At 33.8% G+C, this 26,580-nt stretch overlaps 1 protein-coding gene across 24 annotated transcripts in view; it reads right to left on the reverse strand.

Annotated features, from left to right (window-relative positions):
• The window catches only part of LOC107271374 (potassium voltage-gated channel subfamily KQT member 1), a 116,237-nt gene that overhangs the window by 49,733 nt on the left and 39,924 nt on the right, over positions 1 to 26,580 (reverse strand). For 11 of the 24 annotated variants that reach the window (XM_025091685.1, XM_025091868.1, XM_025091166.1 and 8 more), the window contains one exon: positions 3,923 to 4,093. In XM_025091685.1, the coding sequence (XP_024947453.1) occupies positions 3,923 to 4,056 (134 nt within the window). In that variant the 5' untranslated portion in view covers positions 4,057 to 4,093. Of the gene's footprint in view, positions 1 to 3,922; positions 4,094 to 8,756; positions 8,855 to 9,874; positions 10,355 to 17,319; positions 17,959 to 19,919; positions 20,861 to 26,580 lie in introns of those variants that run through there. The other 13 variants (XM_015747820.2, XM_015748415.2, XM_015747977.2 and 10 more) reach the window with 13 other exon arrangements.

Here is a 26,580-nt window from a genome sequence, read left to right on the forward strand (position 1 = left end):
TATGACACAACTAAAAGTTGTCTTGAGAAAAATTTTTTTCATCATACAATTGGAGCTTTGGTTGTTGCCTGTTTTTTATCATTTCTACAAACAATGTCATAACGTTTCCATAAATATCGTTCCTGCGAAGTGGTGCAGTATAAAAACTTTTAAATGCTTAGTGCGTTAATATTAATTCTATTGATTTTCTAAAAACCTATTAAAATACAAATAAAGATACTGAAAACATATAACACAATATGATTGTCAATATGTAGAATATTCATTTCTAATATAAAATCAATGATAATACCGAGTATATATGTACTTTTGTATTATACCCATTTATACAGGATTTGTGATCCATCGTAAAAAATGTAACTCCATAAAAATATAACAAAAGCTACTGAACGTATTGGTTGTTGTAAAAGGAATCCCTGTGTCTGCCGAAGTGGAATGCTTCATTCTGTTTTTAGGATCATTGTATTCGTGTTTGCGCCCACGTTGATTATTACGGTTGTATAGCGAACGAGACCTGGGACTTTCAACGTCAGATTAACGATTTAAAAGAAGGTTCCTCACGATTTTGGCCCAGGCGACAGCGCATCAACTGAATTGTCAAAATTTTAATAAATGAGAATTTTTACTGTTATTATAGCGTTAATAAAACCAAACTGAACTTCTGTAGAATTTATATTTTGTTAGGATATAACTCGTATATCTATTATCCAACTCTGTCGTTTTAGGCACATGACGTCAAGATCTTGTACACGCGTACGGTCTGGATTGCTATTCAATGAAACAATAAATAACATTTTGTTTTACTTGTACAGAAATATTTAATTTTATGGAATTTTCCCGGGAGTATATAACACTCAAAACTGCTTGATTTTATAATTTTTCGAATAAAACTCATATTCAAAAAAAGAAAAGACTATCTCTTGAGCAATCATTCTCCTGTGTTTTGTCATTTTGCTAGTAAAATACACACAAAGAGCATTTAGAATTTTTTTTCAAAAATATGTAGCTATTAGTAATTTTTACAAAATTTTCTCTCTGGAAATATTGTTTCAGTATCTAAATTTGTATCTATTGTTTTAAAATAGTTCGATGACCTTTAAGGATGATTTCGAACGTGCCTTACCCCTTCACGTAGAAATGCGCCTAATTATCAATTTGTTCCTTATAATCAGTGCCATATTGGATGAGTTAATTTTTAAAATACAGAATATTTCGAATCACAGACATCGATTGCAAGAAGTTCAGCCTTGATATTACAGATAGATATTTTATCGATCATTCAATGTTCATGTAACCTCAGGCACTTTTCTTGGTCTAGCAAGATGCACGATATTACGACTAGGTGGACGGTAAAGGTCAATTCTCATCAAAACCCAAGATATGTAGTCTCGAAGTTGCTATAACAATTATTATACATTTTTTCATTTCGTTAACGAGGATCCACATCAATTGGACGAATAGCAACTATATAAATCCAGAAATGCAAGGAATTAATATGAAAATGAAATAGTCAAATTATACGATACAAATGTAATTATCAAACATAATTGAATAAATAAAACCGTACATAAATGTATCTAGAGGAAAGATATCTGAAACGTTATAGGGAATAACACGTCATTCATTCCATCTCAGACACCATTTCCCTAGATAAATCTTGTACTCGGAAATAGTTATATTTTTTCATCATTGTAGTCCACGTATACATTATATTATAAATACTATAATACATCGGAGTACAAGTTTACGTGGAACTTTAAATAAAGGAGAAACTTCAAGTTTATCACGATTTTTCAGTAAAATCAGTAACTTTTCAAAAAGTTCTTCCGTCAGCAGGATGTCCGCTATAACTTTAGAATATCGCTACGATATAATAGTCAAGTCATGAACGAAATGGATAAGGAAAAAGAAAAGGGCCTAAAAGGGCGTATATGTATACTGGAGTATAGTGCGAGAGGGGCTGAGGAAGAGAGATGACGGTGAGTCGTAGGGGTGGAGTATACGAGGGATGGTTAGCGTACATGAGCAGGTGAAATAGGAGGAGGCTGGTAAGTAGATTAAGGTCAGTCCGCATTGAGAGACCGCATTATGCTTGTCAACGAGCTTGTCGCCTGCTGAAATGAAAATAGAAAAGACAAATAATCCATTCTCGTTCTTCCGCTTTATTTAACTAGTCGCACGTCTCCTCACGCCTGGCAGCACGATTTTATTTTATCGATTTCTTTACCTCCATCCTTCTTGTTCAGGTGGATAGGCGACTACGAGAATATAGTTGGACATTTAAGAAATACCGTAGGAAAGTAATCACGTTCAATCATAAAAATTTATTTAATTATTTAACCTAATGAATAGAAACAATAAGACATTTTTATAGCTTGTCTTTTAGATTTTCATAGTGTAAGACACAAAAAAATTAATTAATCATTATTATGACGTAGATTCTTCTTTTTGTGTAATATACGTACACGTATAGATAGTCTTACGTACCAGCGACTGAAGTGCATAGTTTCATGGTACATTCAGGACTTATCACCGCGCAGCTGTGAATGAATTTAACTTTTGAGATTGGTAGACGACAAACGTATAGCTGTACTCTTATTACACTGGAGAACATAGCTCTGTTATTAAAATAACGTATCGTCATTCTGAAAACAGATGGAATAACTTGTGTCCAACTTTTCGAGAACATTTTGGATATAATTTTGAAATGCTTACATATGGGATAAAATTTTCATACAATTTTCTAATAATTTCTTCTCATTCGTTTTCTAAATGGCAAATGAATCTTTAATAAGGTATCAATGCACAGATAAATTTTATTTAAAATAGTACGATTCCACCCCAGAAAAGCAAGTGGAGCAATTCAATTACTCAAATGCAACAAATAGCCAAACCCTAAGATTTTCGTATTACCGTGTATAATATGTTTATAAAAGTTCAACAGGATAGTATATTCCTAGTAATATAGCTGCGATCGTTTTATACATGACTCTAATTGATATTGCCAATATCTTTCAGGCTCTTGTTATTGATACGATTGTACCTGATAGAGAATTATCCATTGTCTTTTTTCGATCAATTCGAAGGAATAAACGTAACGAGTGCTACTATCATTTCTAAGTAAGGGGTGCACTGTTAACGCAATTGATTAAAAAAAAAATATCGATACACCCTTTCAGATAAAACATAATAATATATATTATATATTAAAGAAACACGCGATAAGGTTTACTAGCATTTCCGAACATCGTAGTATGTACATACAATTTTTCAGAATCCTCAATATTTCATTGAACCAATGGAGCCGACTGTGGTACGGAAGAATTAAAAACCAAGTGACGTTCGCGTGCCTTTTCTAATCCGCTAAAAGCAAAAGGGTGGAGTAAGGTTAAACCAGAAGCAAATTGATACGGATACTAAATGAACAAATGAAATACAATGGAATGATAGTCAAAGGTGAAGGAGGAGTAAAGACAGTTTCTAATCGATTCACCAAGAAAGATGCTTTCTAAGAGAAAAACGAAACGGATGGGCGTCTTGTTTGCAGATCTAATGTATTTACTTTGGTGATAGGGAGATGATGCATTTATCATTCAACATATTCGTTTCATGAAACAGCGCTATTCTGACAGCCAGACGAAATCTTCCGTCAGTACTCTGTTGGGCATGATTTTTTTGTACAAAGTATGAGCTGTACATTAATTGTACGAGATTACCATTTTGTTCGTACAATAATAATGAATACGACTTGAGAGAATTTTGAATTGAACGAAATTGATGAAAACGATGATTTATGATTTTAGTCTACTTGGAATGATTGGAATTTGAACCATAAGGATTCAAGTGCCAATTTTACCAGACCTGAATGAAAGTACGAAAGAAAGTTTTACATACGGTAGAATGTGAGGTGTATTATACTCACACGATCATATGGTAGGTGACGGCGTAGGCGCCGCGAGGCCGCTCGAGGAAGTTGTAGACGCGGGCCTGGAGTCGACGGTAGCGGGCATCGCGACGCGTCGCCCGATAGTTCATCGGACGCCCCAACAGTGACATCCGCGGCGCTGCCAGGCGCCCTCCTGCGCCGCCACTCCTGTCAACACAAGAACCACCACATGAACCCCATTAGATCCGAAAGCACATCGTTAAAAGACAACGTCAACTCATCCACGACAATATGCCATCTTTTTAGGAGGCAAAAGACGGATTCATCTAGATTAATATAAGAAATAAGAAAAGTTTCTAGAAATGTTGCTGCTGGCAATGATATACATATAGTTACGATTTATAATGCAGCCTTGGTAAACTTTACACAAACGTATATTTTACAGAGTAATGATGTCGTGGGGCCATCATATCATAACTTTCGATGTAAAAGAGTCCCTCCTGCCATCAAATTTAACCTGAGAATCAACCGTTATGATTGACTATTATCATTTATCATGTTTATTTGTAAGCAGGAAATCTGTAACGTCTGATAAAAGATGTAAATTATTGATGTTAAATTTGGCATAAATAATTGAAATGTTTAATTTGCTCTCGCACGAGATACACTTTCATTTATTGTTAGAAGATTGTTTTATACATTTAGATATAATTATGGAACGTAAATGGCAATTGTCAGTGATATAAATTATAGATATATTAAATTGCCTCAATTTACGTTTAGAATGTTAATAAATAAACACCTGCAAACGGAAATATGACAACTTGGCAGAAAGCCATATTATCGTTGGTAGATTTAAGTCCAACTGAGAAAACTGTTTCCCGATAAGTACAGCAGAAATTCGAAGTCAAATAGTTAATACGATGACGTATATGAAAACGATATTACTCTTGCATATAAATAGATCCATATGGGTATTAATACATCGTTTATATTCCTATGTTTGAAATATTTTATGGACGCAGTCATATACGTTGGCACGTAACAAGCAATATAAGAGTCAAAACAACTTGTCATCCGATAGTTACATTCGCGTAAACAACGTAAAAGGCGCGATCGTTACGCGAAAATAGAATTTGCCGGAAACATAGAATACAAATGGGAATGATCATTTCCGAAAAGCAGCATAAAGTCTTCTAGACGAATTGTCAAGGACATCCAAAAATCGGGCTCTTACGATGAAAGAAAACAAAAAAGAGTGTTAGGTTGGATTGGGTTGGGTTGGGTGAGAATGGTAAAGGAATCCGAGACAGTTGAGAACGTGAATTTCTGTGTTATACTAGAAGCCAGGAAAACCGCTCATATTTTATACGAAAATGCTGTCACGGAAATTCGACAGTGTCTTCGTAGAGTCACTATCCAAACATTCGTAGTAGCGGCTTCCTTCCTTTCTATATCCTGTCTCTCGTAACTCCAGGCGGCAATATAATCTCACTCCAGTGAATGTACCATCTAGCTTCCGAGTTACCGACGACCAAATATCAACCATCTATTCCAGCATCCAACGTTCAACCTTGCTGTTCACCAATAACGCTTTGTCGCAATTTTGCGATTATTCCCTGGCTGCGTCACATGGAAAAGTTTTAGTGTGATTCTTTCGTTCTAAAAGTTCCGCCACTTTTATTTGACTAATGATCTTTATCGATAGAATTCCTTAAACATTATTATTATTTTTTTAGGACCATTTCCTTCTTTCGAAATATAGTCATATAGTACGGTAAGACAGCGATCATTTTTTTTACGTGCAAAAACTTTTGCGATAGATAAGTTATTTTTTTATCAATATATTGACAAAAGAATAGTGTAATTTTTTTTCGAAAGGATTTCCACTTTTCAACGACTTATTACAATACATGCAACGTCCTGTTTGATCACTTCACGATACCTCTATGTATCGTAATATGTATATTATACGTATCATGTATAATGGCGGTTGAAACCCAAGGGATTCCACTTAAGGCCGTAAGGATTATACGGCAACGTAATTGGTAAACGAACCATGTGATTGATGAAAGATAACACTATCTCCTACTCACGATTAATAAATCCATAACTAACAAATGAAGTACGAAAATATTATAGAAACTGATACAACTCGACGGGTACTTATATAGACACATAATATACAATATCATGATGATAGTATAAATTAATTAATAAAAATATCAGGACCAGCACAATCGTTATGAATCAGAATCGCAATAACCATGGAGTCGTTAATCATATTAAAAGAAGATGTTTTAAAAAATGCACTATCTTGAAACTAGAAGTACTGGGCATTTGCAGGTATATTATTGCTGTTTCGTGTGATGCCAAAAGTTGACTTGTACCCTAAAATAAAATTTTGACGGTTATGCGACATAGGACGAATAACTTCAATAAAGACCGTCCAAGCAAGAAGTTGATCACCAAGCATCAAAGACCCTGCTATTCCGAAGGATCTCCCTAATGAATATTCCCTGATGAACAGCACTTGCAAACGAATGAGAGATTTCGTGACGTATGCGGTTGCAGATGCATTGCAGATTGCTAACAGGTGTTGCCATAAATGCATAGAAGAAGAGTACGTGTAGGGAAGGTCTATCGATTAACCTGAATACATGGTATCCTCTAAATTTATTGCCGTCACTTCAGAAATAATCACTGCCTAAGGAATAGGTAGAAGTGGAATAGCCGCTTGACGTTCGCTGGAAACTAATTGTTTCCTTTGGAAGCTCAAGAATTTATACATGTATTATATAGGTATAGCTAGTATGCGGAATTTATTCGTAACCAGTGGGAAGATGCGTTGACTCGTTGGGGGGACCCTGGGATTTCTCGGAGACGCCCTTGTATCTTACTCACTGTCAACTCCTCCTACTGGTTATTACTGTTTTACTCTCGCCCTCCGCACTCTATTATTAGCCGATCGCTCAACACTAAACTATCTTCTGGACGGACTGTCGCTTGTCACTCTGTGACCTCAACGCATTGCGCTTCTGCAGTACTATTATTGTACATGAGGTTAGTACACTCTTTGAGTGTAAAAAAAAATGAAATAGTGTAAAAAAAATGAAGAAATGAAAAAATGAAATAAAAAAATGAAATAGATGACATATGTTGATTATATTTATCATTTTAAAGATAACGTCTTTACGAAAAAGGAACAAGCACAAAAATTGTATCTTTTATTAAAATATTATGTTTCAAGTCATTCTTTGAAGTATATTGAAATCGGTATTGTTGATGACTTGGTGCTCTGAAATATCATCGTTCATTCAAAAAATACTCCGTGCCCTATTATATCTCTGTATATGAAAATATTCTTAGCTGTTAGGCCACTGTTGTAATCAGACAATACAACTCACTATACCCGTGTAGAATTTTTTTAGAATTCCCAAAGACCATACGAATCAATATCAAGATATATAAAAGATTTTGTAAATGTGGAAATTTGCCACAGTGGAGTGACCAAAAACACGGTGACAAGATCTAGGTGAAAAGTCATGACTCATGACTCTATGTCGTAGAGAATTCAGGTGAGAATGGTTTCAGGATGCGGACGAATGTGGCTAAGAGGAATATAGTTCTGATCATAATGTGGCTGGGTCGTGATGTCCCTCACAAAAATGTCACATAAGTAAAATATAGCAAAAAAAATATTTTTTATCATATATTATGTATATCTTGAATATACAGTACTTTACCGCATATATGTATAATATTCCATATATGTATACATATGTAGAGTATACATATTTTACACGTACCTGAAATATACCTGTAAAATAAAGAGGGAATAAATAATCCTAGATAAATCCTACATGTATTATCCTAGTCGGAATATTCTACAGGTACGTATTGCGCATATTATGTCGTCGAATATTTTAATGTTGATTATTTGGACACGACATCATCAAAATGCTATGATGATTTCTTAAGGTCGCACTTACGACGTACACGTATCATAAAGGATATGCACATATAATAAGTTCGATCATTGTATATGTAGCACCTTTATTAAAAAAAAAAACATCGACGAAGAATTTATTGACGCGGAAGAAAAAATGCTTTACTTAGATACTAAGAACGTTCCTACCTAATGAAAATATAATAACTAATAAAATTGTACTACCAGACATCTTGGACTTAATCTACACCAATCACAACTCCTACAAGCTATATTTTCCCATAGCCGACAAAGCAAATCTGTAAATCTGCCGAATCGGTAAGCAAGGGGTGAAATCATGCCTGGCAGCCTCCACTATTTTTGGATCCCGTAATATTTGTCGATCAAATATTTACCAGCATAGTGTGGAAGTTCTAGCTACTTTTCTGATTTCTCTGGTTCTTCCTTGTTTTTATACTGGCTCGCTTCTCCCACCCATCGTCCCACATCCGACCCACCTTTTACTTCTTTCACACGTATTTCGCATGATTCGAACGTTTATTTATCGCGATCTCATTTGCATGACTCTTCAATTTCTTCATTTATTAGCCACTGGTCATTAGATACGTACTGCAAGCATTGTAAATGAAAAGTGTGACTTTCTATTCATTTATTCACATTTTTATTGTTCATTACTTTAATTGATCCCGGTATTCAATCCGCATGAGAAAAAATCGCTTCACAAATATGGTCAACCAGAAGCAACGAGTACAGTTTTTAAGTAAATAAAATTATATTGCGTTGTCATTAAGTTGAATATTTATTGTAAAAATCACGCTTATCTAAATAAACATTCGAGTTACGTTAATACGTTATTTACTAGGGTTGACTGCGACTTTAGACATTAAAAGAATTTTTAATTTTATTCAATTGTTTATTTACCTAAGAAGTACTTTTGAATAGTTTCTTATGCATCCAATGGCATGTCTTGATATTTCTTTGCATTTGCGTTTGGAATTGACAACGTTAGCTTGGAATACCTGGACATTACAAATTTGTTATGGTCATTATAAATTAAGAATAATGACAACGATGAAGCATACAGAAAGACAGTCAAAATAATGATAGGTGAACACCGGGACATAGAAAAATGTATTATGAGTAATTAGACAAAAAAAATATATAAATTGGAGTACCTCCAAATTAGGAATATATATTCCACGCATAGACAAGATCATGCATACATGATTTGATTGTAACAATGAGTGCATTTGATATTAGGTTACGCAGAAAAATGTATTGCTGATAATATTTACATGAAAAGCACAGTAAAAAGGGACTAAAAGAATCTTCCAGTGTATATATTATCTATTGATTAATACCGTTCAGCGATAGTTATATAAATTTAAAATAAACGATGATGTATTTTGGTCAGGAATCAAAGGAAGCATAAAAAACATTTTTACTGAAATTAAAGTAGCTTTCTGAAGTAATTATATGTAAAAAAATCGAATTAAGCCATTAATTATAACCTGACAAAAATATTCCGCTTGATCAAATAGCTGATAAGGTAATCATCAAAACTTCGTAGCACGCGGTACTGATAAAACTCGACGTCAATTCGTTAAAACCGATAAAAACACTTGGTTGCTTCGTGCATAGCGGGCGGAGTCGCGTGTCCAGGCTAAATCAATCGACTTGAACCGTCTCGTTTACGATGCCGTAGCACCCATTTAGTAAGGACAAAATTAGTTACTGGATTTCTGTAGGATCAAAAAAAAAAAACATTCCGAATATTTCCAGTCATCATTTCACTGATGATTCACAAGAGATTTGTTGTTGTACAACAAAATTCTGTCCCAACACGAAAATAACTGTAAGACTTAAGATAATATTTAACAGTAAAGCACACTCGACAATGGATTTCACAACACAAAAAAGTCATCCATGAACACTAACAATATTCTTTTTTTTTTAACAAGGAGCCTACAGCACACATAATCCACGATTCAGTAATACGAATAAACTGGAGCGAGATAATACAAAAAATAATAAATTACCGAATTTGAACGTAGGTGCTCATTGAAGCGAGCAAAGTGTTCGTAGGCAACTGTAAGAAAGTGGAGCTTATCGTGAGAAACGAAAGACGCATCTTCATCGATCATCAGGATCGATGATAGAAGAACGTTTTATCTACCACTGGCTCGCAATTCGTCACATAAAGGATTAAGGTTTCGATCGATCTTTGCCATCCGGTTACTTTTTTTTTCCGATATCAAATAGTATATATATGTGTGTAACACACATGCTTACAAACTGAAAAATGAGAGATATTCCACTCTCTGTATTCTTAATGTAGCTCTACTACTTGGTTTTCCTTCTGAGTCGGCAATTTTGTCCACACGCTAAATATTGGCACTTTCTTGGCTTCGATTTCATACATTTCTTATAATCGACTATTCATTGATTGACTCGAGATTGGAAATTGGATTGGATATCTGCATACAATCCTTTCTACCGACAGACTCTCGATTCGGGACTCGGTGCTCCAAGTATTGTCGACTAAAAAAGGACCACCCCACTTCTTCTACATCCACTTCTACATTCACGTTTGCCCGTTGGTAAGAGTGGGGGACGACATTCCTCTGAAATGAAGGGGTAGTGCACATTAGGGAGGGGTTACTGTACTTCCTCTTCAATAAAATGTTTTTTTTGGATGTTCAATCTACCAGAATCTTCTGAATCAATACTTCATTTAGGAATCAATACTGCATGTATTCAGTACTTGGGGAATTATTAAAACTAATTATATTTGATGTAAGTATATGAATATTTGAAACGTCGTGAAAATGGGACGAGAAAATAGTGATATTCACATTGATACGTTTATAATAATGATATATCATTATAAAAAATAACATGACAAAGAAATATAATTAAAACTGAAATCTCAATCGAATGTTTGTAATTAAATAAAAAAAAGTTCGCAAATGAAAGAGCATCGGAATTTTTGAATACGTGAATTTGAATTTATGCATAAGACACGGGCGCATAAGACTGCGTGCGGTTCTTGCGGCTATGCATAATAAAATGTTAATGAATTCTATTTATGCCGTAGCGCGCCGCAAACATTACTTAAATATAGCACAATTGGCGTCGTGCCGAGAGCCACAATTTAATCGCAATTAAAGCCCAATTTCCAATTTACTTTTATGATCGATGATTTACTCCCACGAGAAAGGGACGTGCCTACTTTGAAATTTTATTTTTCGACACCTATGATATATTAAAACCAATTAACTACCTCTAACGTAACTTAAGCTAACCTAACCTTATTCACTAACCCAACCTAACTGACGTACTTACCAGCCAACCAGTTATCTTGTCTAATCTGATTTAACCTAACCAATGTATAATCTGACTAACACACTACCATCATTAATCTGATCTAACACGACCCAAATACTTGTAATGCCTGACTGATGTCTCAAATATAGATCCGCGACTATCTAGGTAATATTTTAGTAATATTTTATTCTATTTTAATTGATACACGCCTTGATATTACTTGATTTTTACGAAAGTCCATTGAATATTATATTTCAGTCATTAGACAATTTCCCTCAATCATACCAAAGGCGTTCGATTAAAAGATGACACATCCATATTCCAATTTTGCATTGTTCAAAACAATATTTTTAAGATATAATCTGTATGTGTTTTCAGTTGACGACTTAACCTAATCTAACCTAACCTATGATCAAACTTATAATCCGACTTCTAAAATCAGAAACATTTTCATCTTCTAAATATATCTTATGTCAAATTTTATGTAAAGTTCAGTCCATGGTTGTAAATTCTAATTGCATATAACTTAACGTAATGTAACCTAATTCCACCACATCCACTGCTCAAGACTTAAGACCTTCATGTCTTTTCATGTTGCTTTTTATATTTCTATGAAATACTATTAACCAAGTAAACGGAATGTGTCCCTTGACGTGGCTTAACGAGCAGAGCGGCTTGGTTCGAATGCGTTAAGACAAGTGGCTCCACGTGAAATGTAGAACATAAAACGACTTTTGAATAAAAAATACGAAACATAGACTACGTCATACTAAATGAGTAATGACATATCCGATGCGCCTTTGAATCTTCAAAACCGAAGTGCCTATTTTACTGTTCCATAAAATTACAGTCCATTTCAGTTTTATATGTAATTTTTGTAGTATACATCAGTCAAGTCAAAAAAAAGTGCGATATACGTATATTGATAGTTGCCGTTTTATACATGAAATTGTGAAATTTATATCTTCCACGTTCTATTATGATGGTACATTGATATTAGTGCATGTTGAAGAATTTGTAATGTCAATATATGTATATGATATATGCCCCGTATAAATTTAATTCGTCAGGCACTCATATTCAATCTAATAATTTGCACGGTACCAACCCATTTGCCGAAACACCAAATTATAATGATCAATCTTAGTAAAGTAATATTTAAAGAGTCATTAAATATTTTAAGCTTTCAAAATGTTACATACGCAATGGTTAACCGAATTATAGACGTTAAAAACTCTGAAAGTTACAGGTAGTAGAAGAGAGCAGCGAGATATGAACTTCAATTACGACTAATAATTATTACATTCCAATTAACGATATTATAAAATATAAGAGCTTACAGCTTTACGATTTGTTTTATTATTTTATGGGAAGATGATTTAATTGGAATAATAAAAAGACGATAAATCGATATCTAACGATTGCAATTATTGCATCAGTGCAAACCAAAACTTAATTCCTGGGGATTTAGTCTTAAATCTATTCATTGCAATCGTAAAGCGGTGCAATACTGGTCGTGTATTTATTAGCCCTTATTCGGTACTGGTGGGTCATTTTCATCCGTACAATTTCTAACAGTATCGATTCGTCGAAAACTAACAGTCGTAGAATCATCGCTCCCCTCCCTAAAAAAACAATTTAATAAATCTGTTATTTTAGTCTTTATTTAGAAGGATTGGCTAAGATATAAGTTTTTGCATATTTTGAACCCTACAACGGTACATTTCCGCATTCGATCATTAAAGGTACACTGGGTGTTGGGTGTGCGACACCCAGTATACCCCTCTAGAGTAAAAACACTTTTACAGTTCAAGAAACGAGTCAGATATAATTGACCCATCAGTATGGTTTAAGATTATTAAAAATAACAGTAAAGAATTAGGATTACTATATAGTAATATATGCCTTAGTTAGCATAATTGTGTAATATAATATCAGAACCGAAATACAGAGTGTTTCAAAATTCATGATCCCATTTATTTTGCTTATGATCGCAAATGAGGTGGTGATTTTTGCAACAAACTATAATTTTAAGTAATATGTTCAAGTACTACATATTCATAAATGCATAATAAAGATTTAAATTTGTTTAATTATATTCAAAAAAATTGAATTTTAGTGGGACAAGTAAAAAAATCAAAGAGTTGAACACTTTGAAATTTGAAAAGCGAAGAATTAAGCAGTATTCATAAATGACTGTTAAAACCTTATGAGATTAATTATAATCACCATTACAGGAAGGTAGGACACCAAATATCAAAGCAAACTTTCATGTACAAATCCAAATGCAAATAGAAACCAACCAACAAGCGGCGATAGACTATGGTTACATTAAATTGTATAATTAAAAAGTCATACGTAACGTGCTGAGATAATGATATCGTCATGTTCATGTGTAATATTATTTGACAAAGTCAACATTTGAACAAATAACGTCAATGTTAATAAAACATGTATGACGCAATTTCTTTACACGGATTCGCTTAATATAATCATTTAGTCATATGACTAAAATTATTTGGTCTGCTTACAACTGTTTCAACATACAAATGGGTATCGACTAATGTATCCACAGCCTTAGGCACCGAAAACCTATTCACGGTAAGTACAGCATAGTAAAGCAATCCTAGGAGGGAAAATGTAAATTATGAAGATTGGAAAGCGGAAAAGGGTGAAAAAGCTGAAAGAAGCGGAGAAAGAAAAAAAAATAGAAAGAGCATATGAGCTGTGAGATATATAAAGATGTGTATATATGTATATATAGAAGGCAGTGTACGACGGATCAAGGAACGCGAAACATAAAGTGACGTTTTATCTTAAGGGGCTATTCTGGTCTGGCCGGTAAAAGAAAAACATTTTGTTTTCGTTTTATTAAAGTATAGGGCCTCGAAAATGTGTTTTCAATATAGTAGAATTTGTAAAATTTACAAAGTTATAGAGGTTTGAATTATGTAGCGTATTAGGCAAATAAGACAAAGTTGGTATGCTTCTAATAAAAATGGGATAAGCCCATCGTGTTTTCAAATTAGATTAAATTATAGAATAACAAAAATTCTTTAAGAAAGAAGATCCCTTTTTTAACCCCAGATTGGCTAATTAACGTTAAGGTAGCCCTTTCATGATAGTATTAAATGGATCCTTTAAATAAATATATGTTGAATCTACAATAATAAGAGGTACATGTATGAAAAAATAAGTGAGGTTACCGGCACTTTACAAGAAATAACTGATGGTAAAAGTCAAAAAAATTGCCTCTGCCGATCGAATTATCCTTCTGTATGGTAAGTAGTTTTAACTCGATTTTGACCGCGGCAACTTCAGATGTCATATTTGGGATGGGACATACGTTATACAGTTAGCGATTATTTGTATACGTAATCAAAATCCGAAAATATTACCTGAAGTTTCCAAATTTCGTAGATAGTTTGAAAAAGATGCGTTTATCGAATACTTTGCTCTGATATCTGAAGTTAAATAAATAATGGATCCAATGGCATACGGATTTTGTTTTACTTATGTCGTCAGAATGACGACTAGAACCAAAAATCCGAGTCCAACCGCATTACTATCGTGATCATTTTCAATTAAGTAAATAATTAAATATGATTAATTCATGCATATAAAATCATATTTTCTATTGTTAAAATTATTAGAATCTTACAATATCTTTATTTTCAATGGCCTGACGATGGACAATTATTTGACTAGGTGCCTTAAGTTTCATACATTTTCTATTATGGCAACAAAAGGATACGAAGTACTTTAAACGTGTTTTTGTCGAAACAATTTTTTTCAAAACGGGTGTATAGTTATCTCAAAAAATGCTGGACCGATTGACTTGCAATTTGGCACACATTTCAATAGCACGTATGTCTATCGCAAGAATCTCTAGAATATAGATGTTTTTCAATACTTCATTCTTGCCCTCTTGTTTCAATTGAAAAATTCTCGACAAATTCGAAACTCTGCATTTCAAAAGTTGCCATTTCGTGAAAAAGGTTCGGTCATTTTTATTGAGCTTTGGGCGATAACAACAACTATAAATATTTTTAAAATTTGTATTCGTTTATCTCAGATGATTGAAACGGCTATAATCGACAACACGCCGAATTGCACGGGTATTTCGCGACATGACCTGCGCGTCGATCTTTTCTTCGTTTACTTTTCATAAAGATGCGCTATACAAATTTGAAGTGTTAATTTAAAGATTAATAGTTTTTCCTTAACTAATTCTCAAGAATCACATTAAAAATGAGTATTTAGACTAGAGTACTTCCTTAAGTAAAAGGCAAAAAACAAAATTACGAAGATAAAATTGAAACACGTTAACCCAAATGCGGGATGCTGTCAATTTCATAAAAGTATATATAATCTTTAGAATGTTTGTAATTAGCAATCGATTGATGGGACGTTTAATAATTAAGGATGGCGACATCCTTATGTGACGTGCGCTTATCACTGCATTGAATGGACAGCTGAAAGCCTCTCTTAATGAAGGTTGAAACTTCAACGGAGTTCGTTCGCCTAATTAGTATCAAATTTTGCAAAGTAATTTCTGTTCAATAACTTAGTGCTTGATGTAACATATTCTACAGTTTGATAATAAGACCTCTAGATTTTAGTTGAAACAATTTTAAGGCTGCTTAGAATCTTTACTACCGTCAAAGATTTTATTAAGAATATTTATTTAATAATTAATATAATTATACTATAGATACTCAGTGCGTTCACTGATCACTGGTATAATTCCAATAAGTTCGCTTATACATATACGACGTAACGAAGAGCGTCCTACTTAAAGAGATAGGGGTACTTTATTTTTAACCGAGGACATATGTTGAGAAAAGTTGTTAATGCAAAAGTTGTGGAGTTTTTTATAAAGCTCTATGGCTCTTTTCTTGTAACCGTATAAAGCACAGATTAAAAAGGCAAATACTTTAATCAATTGAGTCTGTATCGAAAGTGATTACACGCTAATTTGATTACAGTGTCAACGAGTATAAAGAAGAAAATGAATTTTGATGATATTAATCGATCATAATTTTACGATTAATAGAATAATAATAACAATATAAAACTGTTTATAAGTCCGCTAGAAAAAATGTGGTTATCGACATATAGAATCTTATTATTTATTATTCCGATATATTTGTATTATAGGAAGTTCATTTTCAATGCCTATTACACTTTTGTTTTTTTTCTAAAAATTTTGCAGTGGAAAAAATGGACAATTGCTTTGAGGATTTGTCCAAATCCCATATAAGGCCAAACCGAGTAAATCAGACACAGTGCAAGGGCTCTGACTAATATAGAGTGACCACTCTCTAAAATACTCATAATGGACGCACGACAGGACCCTAATTTAATTAAGGCAAACTAAACTTAATTTAATTATTGGGACCTGTAGAAAATCCCAAAAACATTTCGGCACGGGTAAATACTTTCAATGTATATAGTTAAATATAATAATAGAATTAGAAAAAGACTCCTTCGTAGTTCCATTTACGTGGAACGCGAACCCTTGCGTGTTCATAGAAATTATTTTCAGGTACTTTTCCAATAATTGCCACTTCGTCTAATCAATATTCCTTCGTCGCAATTTCAGAAATTTTCAAGGGACATGGATATTTTTAAGTTATTTCCTTGCGACTGTTCTTATGCAAAAGAGATATACATTTTTCTGAAATATCATTTCTGTAATTAAAATTTAATATCATTTTCTTGATACTCTATTCTATTATTAAAACTACTTAATCTGTCGAACTTTCTTTCCGAATTAGGAATTTTTATTATTTTTATTATATTATATAATATTTATGAGGAATACCACGATGAACATAAAAGATACAAAGGAGCAATATTCACTATGGGTATGTAACTTGCGAATATTTCTGCAATAAATTTTAATTTATCGCTAAATCGAAATTTTGTATTTTTGTGATAATTATTACACGTACTATTTTATTGGATAAAACTCAGTTATGTAATTCGTCTCAAATAACTCGATATTGCATATCCGATACATATAACTTTTCCATGTAGGTGTGATAATGGTGTCACTATTCAATGGAAATGTGACAATGGTATCACGCTTAAGAAATTTCAAGTGATAAAAATGATCGTTGCTTAATTGTTTTATATCTATATGTATACATACCGAATCCCGGTGATGCGCTTTAGTGGCACATAGGAGCTCAGTAGAAACTGGATATTTATTTTCTTTGAACTACGCTGATTCACCGCAACGACATTTCAAATGGTCCATAAGCTTCGTCTCTTTCGTTTTTACATTTGTGAGAGAAAATTTCCGATATTAATATATATTACATTTTTTTATAAGGTATTTTGTAGGATTTCTCACTTCAAGCCACAGAATGTACTTGGATGAAAATTTTTAGAACGGTCGTATTACATATTTATTTGAACAAGTGTTCATAATTTTTCATATTATGGTAATCGATTTATACATATGCAATGTTTATAACTGATAAAGCAGGACATTTTATTGAACGCGAATCTGTATTTATCGATTCATTCAATTTTATAGTCGTTTAATTCACGTCGTGTATTTGCTAAAACCTTTGGTATTTCACATTTCTTTCTTCCGTTTTCATTGGTTTAAGAACCGCAGTGTGTTTATTAACGAACAAAAGGAAAGTTTGATAACGGATTTATCTGAAAATCAATGAAATTTTGATATATCACTAAATTACAAAATTTCAATTTTATAGATTTTTTAAAGCTCTGTCTGAAATGTGATTCACTGTATATATTTCAACTGCAAACCAATATTTCTCTGGAATTAATTTATAGCTTATAGCATGTGTAATCAATAATCAATCAAAAAAATTATTAAGCAATCTCCTACAGGTCTCATTTGCATTTGTCTAAAATGTCGACGATACAATATTGTAAAAACTCGATCGACCTTTTCTCTATAACACTGCATTGGACTGACAAAAATTGTGCAGTCTTTCATAAAATGTTCATCTAATTTTATAAATACACTTGGCTTAAATAAACACTTCGATTCGCCAATGAGCGTTTCTGACATTTACAGATACTAAATAATTCACGCTATAATCTAATATCGATCAGTAGCACAGTTCAAAATAGATAAATAATCAAGGTAACTTTTTGCAGAATGTAAATAAAAATATTTTGTTGGCAAAATACGAAAATTCTGTTATAGATATAACACCGAAGATCGTCTATTTTTATTATGACATCAATGTCAGAGTACGTATAAAAAATTTGGAACATTTGAAATAACACAGGAAATCCTCGTGCAAAAAATAAATATCGTAAACAATATTCCTTAAATCACACAAAATTAACTTTACTATATTAAATTGTCAGTTACATACAAATCGTCCAGATTTGCAGAAATCGAAAGAAGAGTAAAATTAATTTCGATAAATGTTTCTTCAAATGATCGTTTAAATGTCATCAACGCTATCACCATTCTATTAATATTGCTCTAGATTATCACCGCAACTTTTGCATGATTTGACCAGGTATGAGTCGCTACACATGTATGCAAGTACATACGTGGGGTTCGTGCGATATCGATTTCGATATTTGCACGCGGCCGTGAAACTCTTGGCGCTACATTCGCATGACTTCCTTACGTTATTTTTTGTCTTATTCTAACATTGTCAATTACGATAACACATCTAAGATTTGAATAACATTAATTCAATGCACCTAAGAACAAATTAGGTTTTTACGTAGGTAATTCTTAAGTTCGTAATTTAAACGTTCCGACCATTGCCTTTTGTAAATGACGGTTTTCATATTAAATAATTTCTATAATTACAGACTGATATTTTTGTCTTCCCTTTATTATTGTTATTACGAAATGCAATTTCACGATAAACGCTTATGCAGTATATACTGTATACACTGTATACCAGATCGATCCTATTACTTCAAATCAATGCATATACGTTATCAACATTTTTATAAAATTAATAATACCTCCACTTAACAGTTTAAGGTCGATTAGCAAAGTTAATTTCAAAATTTCAGTGTTGATTTGCCTGCTCACAAGCTTGCCAGAGCGTTGAGCGAATTGTGTGTTTTGTGATCCAGAACGAAATTTTCGGCCAAGCTGATAGATTGAGGTATATGCAATTGGAAAGTCGCCGCCTAATCGAAATTTCAAGATCATGAAATTCGCGAAAGATTTTTCGCGTAACGCCATCCTATGTGCTTTACGAGGTCGAACGTAGCATAAGTAATTTAACGTGAGTATAGCGAACACTCTACACATGCACACTGGTAAGAATGAGTACGAAAGTTGGATACCATTGACTGTCAGTTATAAAATAAAAAAATAAATAAAACTAGGTACCGGGAGAGAAATTAAAGTAATACGTAAAAATGAAAATTGTGGAAACACGAAAAATGACGAAATTGTGGAAAAATAAATAGAGACAGACGAGAGAAGAGAGAATAAGGGTCTCAAGCAGTAATGGGGAATTTGGGGAGAAAGGAAGTACGGAAAAGTTTTTAAAAATATAAGAAAGATAGTAATAACAAAATAACGTAACCACTGCCAGATTAAGCCTAAACCTGAGTGCTAATTGAGAAACTGTGGTAAAAATGAGACAAATAAAAGTTAGACCAAAATTGCAGTTGTCATACGTGACATTTGCACGCAACTGAACGCAGTACAGTTTTCTTCAAGCTACTGCACGTTCTTGTACGCTTTTCAATACCAATTATCATTTAGCACGTGTTACTTTCACTCACCGACAATTTTAATACACCTTCTTCCACGAAATTTCATCCCAAAGGACACCCGAGGATCGATATCGCTGTGTGGTTATCGTATTGACAATTTAAATATTATTAATTAAACATCATTTGACCTCTGATTAAAGTAATACAAATTGTAATTACGTACTCTGAAGGTCGTACGATTTCTCATTATCGATCTACAATAATAATTAAAGGGATGAATTATTTATTTAAGATCAATTATATTGCATCGTCGTACGCTATATGTCTGTGCGCCAAAATATTCACAGATTAAAGCACATCTCACGCTAATATTTAAAAAATTCTTTACCATAAAAATTTAGGCATCAGCACAATCTTTTTGTTACACTGAAATTTATCCACGTATTCATTATCTTTCAGTCTTTAATAATTTCGAGCACTTCACCTTAGCGTGTTCTCCTATTCTTCATTGTATACTGTGAGAATTTGCCTGTCGTCAGTCTGACATAAAATCGTCCAAGTAATTCCACAAGTTCGCCACGGACATCGATACTTATAAAGATTTACAACGTGGTACTTTACATTCTTGCACATATTGCAAGACAGCGCACACACGTACCTCCAAGTTACTTCCAGCTTGTCCCAGTTACATGCCTAAACACGGGACATTGGCGTCCGGCCATGGATATCAACGCTTTACGGTCAGTCACAACAAGATTGCCGTAACGACAAGTACAACACGAAAGACATTTTTCCAATCGGACACATATATCGGTATCATGATTTATTACAATATGTAAGAATTGATCTCTTAAAAAAAAAGATCAAAACAAGAAAAAATAAAAATACAAAAGACTGTTCAACAGTAAGCAGAAACGTGCGTACGCGCGCGGCATTCGCCAAAGTCGGCGCACAATCATCACAAATCTAAAGGAGACCAGACGAACGAGGTCCGACTCGACTCGGGCCGCTACTACTTACACGTGTGACGTGAAACTCAAGCCACTCGTCCCCCACCCACAACCTCACAACCCCCCCCACCATAACACCTTAGCGTAGGCTTAAAGCCACGCGCGCACTCCCACTCTTCACGTTCTTCCCACTTTTCAGAATTTTACAACTCCCTTTCACCCTCTCCTCTCACCCACGATTGCTCTTAGTTGGCACTACCACCTAAATGTGATTCGGCCCCTAAAGTCTGGTCGCTTCGCCACTCCACTTCTTAGACTTGCCAAAATTGAATCAATTAAGGCCAGATTAAAATCACGAATCGTGGGAATGAAGGATTTTCTTGCGCGATGAAAATTCTATTACTTGCGCAAAGTATCGGATGGTCCCACGGTATATTATTTCTGCTTTCCCGCGCTTCTTGTCGGAGATGAAAAATATTATTTTCACGTCATTGATACAAAGAAAATTTTAAGTCCACGAGCTTACGTATTCCCGTACCCGATCAAGTTGAAATTCTTTAAGCATATTACATTTGACATGATAAGTTCAAGACGAACGTTCCATATTATATTCCGTGCAAAGTTGATAGATTTGATCTTCACTGTGGGAGATATTCTGTTAAAATACGTATGGAATCTGCACAGTGCCGAATTAAACATAAGCTCATTAAAAAAAAAAAGAGAGAATATATAGACTAATTAATAACGAAACTGTCGGAGTTTGAAATGAGTTTTTTTTGCAGCAATTTTCCTGAGCAATTAGGTTGGAAGATATTATGCAAGAACTATAATACTAGAATATTCGGAGATATTAATCTTGAAAAATGACTACATTATTTAATTCATCCAGGTACTTTCATACGAAATTTACATAATTTGAATGAAATATAATTTTACTACTATGCGTAACGAATCAAATGTTTTCTTTTTCATAATTAACTCTTGGCACTCCGCTGGTGCCGCTACGGCGACATGCTGCTCGTAAAAAATAATTCTTGGAGTTCAAACGGTCAATCAAATTAATTTTGTTAAATTACTTGAAAAGCACGAATCGCAGCAACATAAATTATATTCGTTTATAAATATATTTACATGATAAATAAATGCATATGGGGAGATGATAAACTTGAGAAAAATATCTCACCGAAGTGCCATCTGTACTATCTCCACGAATATAATAAATTTTCCCTGGGCCATCCTTTTACGACTTTCAATATGAAACAGTCCCTTCAATCTTGCACGTAGCTAAACTATGTTCCAACTTGACCTCATGGTTACAGAGACTACAAATATTGGCGTCTAATTATTCAGAAGATAAATATTAAAATTACACGTGAATATGAAAATATTCATGTACGATTCTCAAACAAAATGGACCAATCCTCGCAGTCGAATTGCAGTGTAGCGACACAATTGTTATCAGAGAAAAATTTGAAGAAATTAAGGGGAGCGCCGAGGCGAAGTAGAATGTCATCAGACTTGGCGTCGCTATTTTTCTCCGCTCTTTTCTCTCCTATCATTCTACCCTTATAAGTTATAAGCAACCCCCGACTACCAACACGGTCCTGATACCCAAACACTTCCACTTGCATATTATTATACTATTCTGTTTACTAGCACTAGCTGTGCTCCAAACCGTCGCCCTAAGAATTATGATAATGTGCAATAAATAAAGTCGATGACCTTTTCTAGTGGATTAATCTTGAAAAATCAATATTTCTTCGCAGTGAGTAGCAGAAATTACTCTAGAACACAGTTCCATGTATATATATATATATATATACTATCGAAGTCACTAAATATATCAATATAAATGGCTATATCAATGCGTGTATGTGTTAATATTTAATCGCTCAAAAGATACCTGTGTTTAATTAATGTTTAATAGTAACACATTAGAGATTCAAGATTCTAAAATTACTATGAATTTGAAAAATCGTGATATCCGACACTACTTACTAATTAGTTAAGAAATACTTGAAATAATTTCCATGCGATTGATTTAATAAAAATTTACCAATCAAATTTGTACCACTTGAAAAAAAAATGGTCTCATGAATATCTTTCATTCATTCTGCAAAATTGCCAGAGTCCTCGAGGACATCGGACAAGGACAAGATCGAAGCTAAGAAATTATTTGAGACACTCGAATAGGAAGTGTGAGCTCTAAGTTCTATACGTCCGTAGGTCATGGACTCCGACTTCAGGGTAGAACATTCTGGCCGAATGGTTTATTTCACGGAACGTCACGAGGATAAGGATGAGATCGAAGGTTGAGCGGGGTGAAAACCCGAAGACAATGAGGGAAGTGGAGTTATTGCGGTCTTGGGGTAAAAAGCGAATCCGCTCGACTTTACCCGCGTGAAACGACAATCGGTTATACGCAGCAGGGGACAGTGCCGGGGATTAACTCGTTCGTTTTGAGCCAATCAGAGATTACGAACTGCGTACGTAGCTTTCTGTTAAGTGCGATTTACGTGACGTTTTTCACACTCACAGTCACTTGTTCTTATCGCTTTTCTATATTTCTTGTACGCTATTAATATACATATGTATATACATATGTTATATACGCCTACACCGTTCAGATTTGTACTTAGATAAGCTTTGGGCAATCAGGAACAATTTTTAAGAATCCAAATGTTACAAACCATTATAAGATAAGCATGATTGTTCTAACAAATTTTTCTGTGGTAAAACATGCCAGTGCGACGTTATGCTTTTCTGCTAATGTAAACGCTCGTTAGAGAAATTACTACGTATGTATAAGGTAATATTAGAGAAAATTGATTCAAGAATTTTATTCGACATGAATACTGCAGTAGCTGTTATATGAATTATGCTAATCCATTTTTTTTCCTTTTTCCGTAGAAAATCAGAAAAAGTCTTTCTATTTAATTACACTATTTTCACTGAAATTGACGATATTGTTTGTATACTGTATGTAACTCAGTGTAATAAGGACAAGAAAAATACTTGAGTAGCTAGTTTTGAGAAGTAGCGACTTCGTAGAGGGAGCGGCGGGAGGTGCGTGGGAGTACCAACCCAATAAATAAAAGAGAAGAATAGAAATAGAAAAGGACAAGGGTTGTAAAAATTCACGAGTTTCGGGGAACGTCAGTATATGAAGAGGGATGAGGAAGAGGAAGAAGAGATAAGGGGCGAAGGTGAAGGGTGCGAGAAAGAAAAAGAAAGACCGTAAACCAGCAATGCAAAGGAGAAAATAGGGAGAAAAGGAAAATGGAAGAAATGGCGATAAGGGCTGTGCACCCTATAGCAACTTAGGTCTACGAAAATTTAGGCCGAAGGGTACAAATCGCCGTAAGTGCCAGCGACTTGCCACAAACTGTGTTTCTAGTTCTTCTTTCTCTTTCTATTTCAAGCTACTCTCCCGGATACCTTTCTTTTTTGTCTTCTTCTCTCTTTCATTCTCTGTCGCGTATTTTTTTCGACTACGCGTTTTCTTCTTTCCTTACTACTTTTCTACTCATGACTTTCAGCTTCTTTTTATTCGGTTGGACTGTTTTCTTTTAGGCGTCCTCTCCGTCACTTTGTCAATATGTATATTCTTTTCCGACCCTTACGTTCCATCTCCTTTTCAAGTTCAATTGTATTGTCGTTTCAATGCTAAAGTTTCGTTTGTAATATCAGAAGGTTTACAAAACAAAAAGAACAATTAATTAAATATTTTCTTTTTTATCTTTACTATCACATTCGATATACCATGCATATATGATTCGTAATTAAAAAAAAAAAGTGATTTGAGAATATACAGCGTTATTCAGAAATATTGCACTAACTGAAGTTAGCTCGTTCATTTGAATCATAAGGGTAAAACCGCTTTCAGTTGATGCATCTTTTTTTTTAATAATTCTGTATATCTTTTTTAGTATATCACATGGTCCTTTCATCAACTAATTCTATTGTATCTTGCAAATAAAATGTGCAAGTACTATATTAATAATTTTCGAAATGTAATCCATCTCCGCATTCATTTAATAATCTCTAGTGAGATGCGAATCACTATTCATGCTCGTATTATTCAATTTACTTAATGAACCAAAACAAGTTAATATACTTTTTGCCGTAGACACAATTCCATGTTAATTAATTATTGTAATGCGGTAATATTAAAAGAAATTTTGAATGAAAAATTCAAATATTCATACCCTTTTTATTATGTCCCATCTCGATTACGTTGTCCAGTTCATGGGTCATCTTTAAACCCTTGTTGACGTTGTCTTTAAAGTTACGGCGAATATTCGTATCATATCTCAATACAGTATGATGGTTTAACATGAATAAAAGCAATAAGGGTCGAGTGTACGAAGCTGTGAGGGTGCAGGGCACTAATGGCCTTTTGTACGTCACTGCCGATACCATCACCTCGCCATCATCGTAAAGGTGCAAGGATTCTTCCTTTCAGTTAGTTATGGTAATTCACTTTCGTACTTCAAACCAGTCTCTTCCCTCCATCATCTTGTCGCTCTTTTCCCTTTACTTTTCCCTCTGCTTTTCAGCATTACCCGACTTTTTATATTCTCAACTGACTTTAAGGACCTGAAACGTCTTAAAGGAATGAGACAAACCTTGAATATGTAGCTGATTGTTGCGAACAATTAAAAAAAATAAAATTGAATAACATAAAATAGAGATGTTATTAAAAATAAATTTAATATATTCACAGATTTTCTTCCACTATTTTAGGGTACGTTATCCGAAATGAGATACAGATAAGCACATCAAGATAACTAGAAATTAAGTGTATCGCTACATCGATATTTTTTTAAGAGAGGAATGGAAGAGAAAGGCAAGGGAAATTCATGGTTTTAGGTGAAAATTCCATTGTCCGTGGAACATGCACGTATTATCATTACAGGGAGAGAACTTCGGTATGCAAGGGTTTCATTAAGCCAAAAACTTCCCTTAAATTCCTATCCCCTGCGAAATCCCTCTCGACATTTGCTCCATTCCATCTTGATGATGGTTGTCGAAGGTTTTCCACTTCGTTCTTTTCAATGGAATATAACTAACACTACATATTTCTTATTGTCAAGATTTACTGGTGGTTATAATGTTGCATTAAATTTGTTATGAAAATATTTGATTTCCTATAGTAAACTATTAAACGATAATTTTCGTTTGCCATTAGTATCCGAGAACAAATTTCCATCTCGTTACCTGTCCGGCTCGAATTGCGAATTTATGAATTATTTATCATAATAGTCTAACTCTCCCCGCATCAAGTGCAAATTCGGGATATCAGAGTTGGCATTAAAAAATTAATTTCGGAATATTTGTAGGGTTAGTCAACCAATCTTAATGGTAACAGCACTAAACATTATTTTCCAATTTAATAATAATAAACAGAGATATAGTCAATCCATTCAATGTATTGTTTTGACAGTTCGCAAACAATGCAATCCTTAACAAACCACCAGGCGTGTTTCCATGAAATTACAAAACTATATCCTAAAATTGAGAAATAATATATAATTAAGTGCAAACCATACACATGCATATTACGTAAGACAAATTCTTTGCAAAGTCACGTGTTGTTTGCTAGAGACCAAATCGTTTTCGACCTGTCGAAAGTACGCATTGAACTCGTGAACTGACTATAGGTTACTAATAGACAGAATAGTATATCAAGGGTAAGTATCAGTTCATATATTAAAGTTCAGGCTGCTTAAGACTGCAGTTCAATAAATTTAACTATCAAAGATAACGCGTAACACCCA

Source organism: Cephus cinctus, unplaced genomic scaffold, assembly GCF_000341935.2.
Source record: "Cephus cinctus unplaced genomic scaffold, Ccin1 Ccin1_scaffold0008, whole genome shotgun sequence".
In the NCBI taxonomy this organism is placed as follows: Eukaryota; Metazoa; Arthropoda; class Insecta; order Hymenoptera; family Cephidae; genus Cephus; species Cephus cinctus.